Source organism: Egretta garzetta, unplaced genomic scaffold (assembly GCF_000687185.1).
Source record: "Egretta garzetta isolate BGI_Z169 unplaced genomic scaffold, ASM68718v1 scaffold430, whole genome shotgun sequence".
NCBI classification, from domain to species: Eukaryota; Metazoa; Chordata; class Aves; order Pelecaniformes; family Ardeidae; genus Egretta; species Egretta garzetta.
In genome coordinates this window covers 663999-669524 of record NW_009258267.1, presented here as the reverse complement: position 1 = coordinate 669524, position 5526 = coordinate 663999, and the positions used below count along the sequence as shown (strand labels likewise).

General features: G+C 41.8%; 1 protein-coding gene across 4 annotated transcripts in view; it reads left to right on the top strand.

The window, feature by feature from the left end:
• Positions 1 to 5526, top strand: part of ORC3 (origin recognition complex subunit 3) — a 35815-nt gene that overhangs the window by 28636 nt on the left and 1653 nt on the right. For all 4 annotated transcript variants that reach the window (XM_035888640.1, XM_035888632.1, XM_035888626.1 and 1 more), the window contains 2 exons: positions 384 to 525; positions 4468 to 4584. In XM_035888640.1, coding sequence (XP_035744533.1) covers positions 384 to 525; positions 4468 to 4584 — 259 coding nt within the window. The remainder of the gene's footprint in view (positions 1 to 383; positions 526 to 4467; positions 4585 to 5526) is intronic.

Genomic DNA, 5526 nt, shown 5'->3' with positions numbered 1-5526 from the left:
AGAAGTATGACTGTGCTAAGAAAAAAGCTTCAGATATGAAGACAAAGATGAGAAGAGACTCATGAGGAGGCCTCAAGATGGATAAGCAAGATCTGTGGAGTAGAGTACATGACTTAGAATATTTCAGCTGCTGCCCTTCTTTTTTCATTTGTCAGTGGCTTAGAGTTCTACGCTAAATCTATTAGATGCAGAGTTGATAACAACTGACTTCCCTGGTCTAAAAGTTGATGTCACCGCTGTTCATCTTGTTTTTTCAGAGGTTTGTCAGTGCTGGTTGGGAAACATACATTCTTGTAGTCTCTGACTCCAGTAGACATCAGTTGTTTCCCTTAAGGTGAAGCTTGTATCTCCCCTTGTTCCCCCATACCTTGTTGCTTTTTCAGAAATTACCTCGTTCCTGCAGACCACAAGACTCTGCATGAGATAGTGTATTTCAACACAGCCAGTGTTCTCCGTGGGCATTTGAATGCTGCCCCGAGGATTGCACTTCATACAGCTTTAAATAACCCGTACTCCTACCTGAAGGTAAGAAACAAGTGAGTTGTTTGTGGTGCTGGAGCATGTGCCCATGTGCGTTGCATGTGAGGATGATGCGTAAGGCTTAGTTTTGCCGTTTCATGAAGCTTGGCACACGTTCAGCTGTTCTACAGAGAACCAGCAAGTTAGTGTTGATAAGCAGTTGGGGACTTTGCAAAGAGCTAGGGAATCTGTCTGGCTGAAATAAAGCAGCTAATTATGGAAAGAGAGGGAATCCATTTTCCAGAGCATGTTCTGGTCATGATCTTTTCTTTCTCCTGTAGATGTAGCAGAAAAGTCATTTTGTCCTCCATTAGGAATGGGATGACTGTCCATGGGGGAAAAATGCAGTGACTGTGGCTCTTTCCAGAGCCTTTCTTTACAGGGTTGGTGCTTAATCCTCACTGTGTAGACTTGCTGTAGGGTAAAGGCTCTGTTCAGGTGGAGTGGTGACATTAACAATAGCTTAAATATAGCATATTTAAAGGAGTCCTTTGTTTCTCTTTTTACATTTATTTTAATATCTGTTGTGTATTGACATCCTATTTTTTTCCTTGTCCTAGAAAAGGATTGTTATTGATTCTATTAATGCCTGCTCTTTCATAGAGAAGAAAAGCAGCTCCTTTTCCACTTCTTGCATAAATCAAATTCACAGGATGACTGAAAGAAAGGAGTAGAGTGGGATTTAGAAAAGGAGCGAACATATATCTGTTTTGTCCTTGATTATAAATGCTACTTACCCTCATGTCCTAACATTTCCCTTAAAAATGTGATTACAGTTTTGAAGAAAACATTGGTTGTAGCTGTACCTGAGTGATTATGTGTTACTTGAGTCAAAGCCAACACTTACCAGGAACCATACTTGATAAAGATCAGTCTTTGAAATCTACAACCCGATTCGTGTTGGGTTTGTTGGTACCATGCCTCTGTTTGAATGAGGTTTGTCAGTTATGCTGTGTGCGGGAGTTATTTCTAAAACCACTTCAGGAGCTTATTTGTGAAAACAGTAGTTAGCAAGTGGGCTACCATTAAAGAGACCTAATATGAACCTCAGTAACTTACATTTTTAGAAAAGCTGTAAAAATACAGACTAGGAGAGCCAGCAAAATCTAGCACTGATGTGTTTAGTTAGTATTCTCTTTGAATTGACAGGATTTAAAGCCCTTTGTCATCCTGCACTTTGTTCTTTGACATACTTTAACAAGTTTCCAATGTTTTCTGAGTAGATTGTAAAGGTTTGGCATGGATTCTAACAGCAGCAGTATTGGCTGAGTACCTTGCTTAGCATTTTAATCCCTGTGAGTCAAAGGAGTATTTTTTTTTTTTCTTAAATAGTGTCCATGACTTCTGCATGGCTTATACTTTCCTGGGCCATGACCAGAGCAAAGTTCTCTAGAACTGTTCCTTCCAGGCAGCTAGGACAGAAAAGGATCTGCTTCAGTGGAGTTACCAGCAAATGATTAATATGTGATGCTTTTCTTACGGGAATCCAGTCCAGTTATTTATTTAGCAAAATGTGAACCAAGGATTTATCCAGGGGCGGGGGGGAGGAACCCACAGAAAAAGTGTCATTCTGTTTTCACTGATCCCTTGAAAATTCAGCAAGTTGTAACTTGGAATACCAGCAAGGCACTGCTTAGTATTGTGTCAGCACAAGGAAATCTGGATCTTGGATCTTCCTGGGGTTTAGATGGTCGTGGAAATTTTGTTCTTGACCTTGGGTAAGAAGGGTGATTTTTTTCACACTGATCTCAAGGAATGAGCCCTATTACCCTTGAAGATACTTTGATTGCTATGAAACGAAAATCCTCAAGTTGCAATTAAGCTCCTGTACCAGGGAAGGGGTATCCTAGCGTTTGGTCCTTGGGAAAGGCAGTGACATTGATTCCAGGGCAAGGTCCGAGTCTATCCTCTGTCTAGCCTCCCGGGGCAGGGTCAAGGAAGAGGAAACCCCTCCTCAGCAGTGTTCTGGGTCATTCCCACTCCCATATGCTTCTCTTTCTGAAGCAGCCCCTCTTTGCTGTACAGGTGGTTTCACAACTGGCTGCTACTTCTAGGGCAGCTTCCTGCTTGTCAGCCTGGTTATTTCCTCTTGGGGACAACGCATGGCTGCCACCTCAGGAAGCTGAGGTTTCCCCGCAGGCAGCTAGCTGCAGCTCCCTCCTGCCGTGCTGTAAGGACTTGGCCTAGTTATCACAAAGTGAGGCTGAATTCTTTCAGGTGCTGGCAGAGACCCTGCAGTGCCAATCAGCAGTATCTTCCCTCGATCATTGGCATTTTCCTGTGGTCCAGCTAGATAGTAATTTCTACAGATTAACCTGTTCCAGGAGAGTGCAGTTGCTCTAGAAATTGTATCCTCTCCTGGTTGTGATAACTGTTCTGCCGGCTAATAACATGGTAGTATTTGAAACTATTATGGTATGCTCCCGAATTATAGTCTGGTAAACTTGTGACAGGACAAGGGGTAATGGTTTTAAACTAAACCAGGGTAGGTTTAGACTAGATATAAGGAAGAAATTCTTTACAATGAGGGTGGTGAAACACTGGAGCAGGTTGCCCAGAGAGGCAGTGGAGGCCGCATCCCTGGAAACATTCAAGGCCAGGTTGGACGGGGCTCTGAGCAACCTGATCTAGTTAGTGGTGTCCCTGCTCACTGCAGGGGGGTTGGACTAGATGATCTCTAGGGGTCCCTTCCAAGCCAAAACATTCTATGATTCTATGAAACTAATGTCTGGATTGTAACATTTTGCGGGTTTAGCTGCGTTTCTCTGAATTTATCGGGAGACTGTCTGGACTGAACTGACAGACATTAACCTAATGTCTGCAGCTTTGTGTTCCTTGTACAGAATAAATTTGAAAATCGTTAGGCTTTCTAAAAAGTGTGGAATGTCTCATCAGTGCTAGAGTCCAAATTGAATGTGAGTCTTACAAATCCCAGGGATTGAGATCTAGGAAAGGTAAGCTAACGATTCTTGAGCAAAGTTATATTCTCTGCCCAACCTTCTTTCCCGTCTTGAAAAGCGTTTATTTATGAAGGAATCCTTGCTAGTATTTTATAGACTTCCCAGAAGTAACTTGCATATTTTACTAGCACATAAAAGTGTTTTAGCAAAAAGTTCTGTGCACTGAAAGGAACAATCAGTGGTTGCTTTCATGTTAAGAGAGCTGGCAGCTTAGAGTGAGTGAAACTGAAAACTGGAAAAAAAATCATGAACTGATGCGAAATGTTGTAAACTTCTGCAGCTCTATGGAGACTCTTTGCTTCTGGCTCAAGTGGCTTTTTTACTTCTCAAGTAAATGGTTCAGTGCTGATGACCTGAATTTCCTGACATACAAAATAGTTTGTGAGAAATCAGGACTTTTGCCTTTATAGGTGCTGACTTTCAGGCCAGAGAGGAATGATTGTTACATTTCAAAGATAAAACTCTGAGATGAGGGAAGCAATTTTGCTTTTTAGTACATCTGATAGATTTATGCTAAGACTTCCTCTTTCCTTTCCGGGGGGAGGGGGAGAAGGGAGGCTTTTCTGTTTTCAGCATAGTACAGTCTGAGGTAAATCATGATTAGTTTCTTTTCCTCAGTCCACAGAAAAGAATACTTGTCTCTGGTACGTAAATAGAACTAACAAAAGAATTGGGGAAAAGCCTAATCAGATAATCACTCATTAGAGTAGAGACTGCATAAATGTGCACAATTCTAGAAGGAACACCAGGAGTGAAGTGGCTGGGGTAGGTTTTTGGGTTTTTTTAATTGGATGTTTTCCTATTTTCCTATGTTGTGTTTTGTTTTTTCTGTGTACTGTCAACTTGCCATTAAACATGCAAATAGTAAACATTTGGTTAAAATACCTACCATTTGCATTTCCTGAAATAATGTTATATCTAGCACTTAAAATTGTTCAAGATTAAAAACTGATCAAAGTTACTGCCTTAATGTATTTTTTTCCTTCAGAATCAAGCTTTGAAAAGCAATGGAGGAAGCATTTCTAATAAAGCCCCTGACATATGCATAGCGTATAAGCTTCATTTGGAGTGTGGCAGATTAATTAATCTCGTCGATTGGTTAGAGGTATGTGACGATGCAAATAGTGCCTTTACCTGCTTTAAGTATTCTGATTTATTTTTTTGCTGCAAGTCTGCTTTTCTTTAGTGCCCCTTTTGACAGCTTAAATCATTGCATACCTCAGTCCCTCCTGTGCAAGGCACACAGCAACTCCAGTCACCAGCCCAGAGTCTTCCGCCAACTGCTGTGAATCATTTATTTTCAGCATTATTGCTCTGTGATGAAAATCTTTTGCTTCTGCTTCTATTTTATGCTTGGCACAGATCAGATTTTATGCTTCACAAAACTACCTCTTTTTCGCCCCACCCCCCCCCCCCCCCCGCCCCCTTATTTTTGCCCTTTGTTTTCAAGTATTCTGTGACGCTCTTACAGAAATGGGCAAGGGCTGCTGTTTGGCAAGCGTGGGGCTCGCGGAGAGAATGCTTGTGCTAGGGAAGAGCAAAGGTCCTTCTAGCCCAATACCCCGTCTCGTGCTGTGACCAAAAGCAGAGAGAGTGTAACAAGAGAACATACATTAATGTGGTGCATTCTCCAAATACTCCCTAGCTAACAATCATGTTTTAGTGCTCTAGTTTCCTAAACTGGAGTGGCTTCTCTCTATTTCATAGGCCTGCCTAGATTACATTGCCAATATAACTTCTTAGCAACCACAGCGTCCTCTGGCAAAAAGTTCTGTAGCTGAACTACATGCATTGTGGAGGATGCTCCTTTCACTTGTTCTGAGTGTGTTTTGTTTGCTGCTGTCTTGTTTGCATATTGGAAATAGAAGTGGACAGAAGATTCCTACCCAGCCTCTTGCTGTCCCTCAGTTTTATGTTTCTTCACAGCCAACTTAGCTCCTTCATTTTTCCATCATGTTTAAGCAGTCCCGCTTTCAGAGCTTTTTTCAGTTCTGTGTTTTTTCTGAGAAAGGGTTGGGGGCCAGAACTGTACTGGGATTTAAAATGC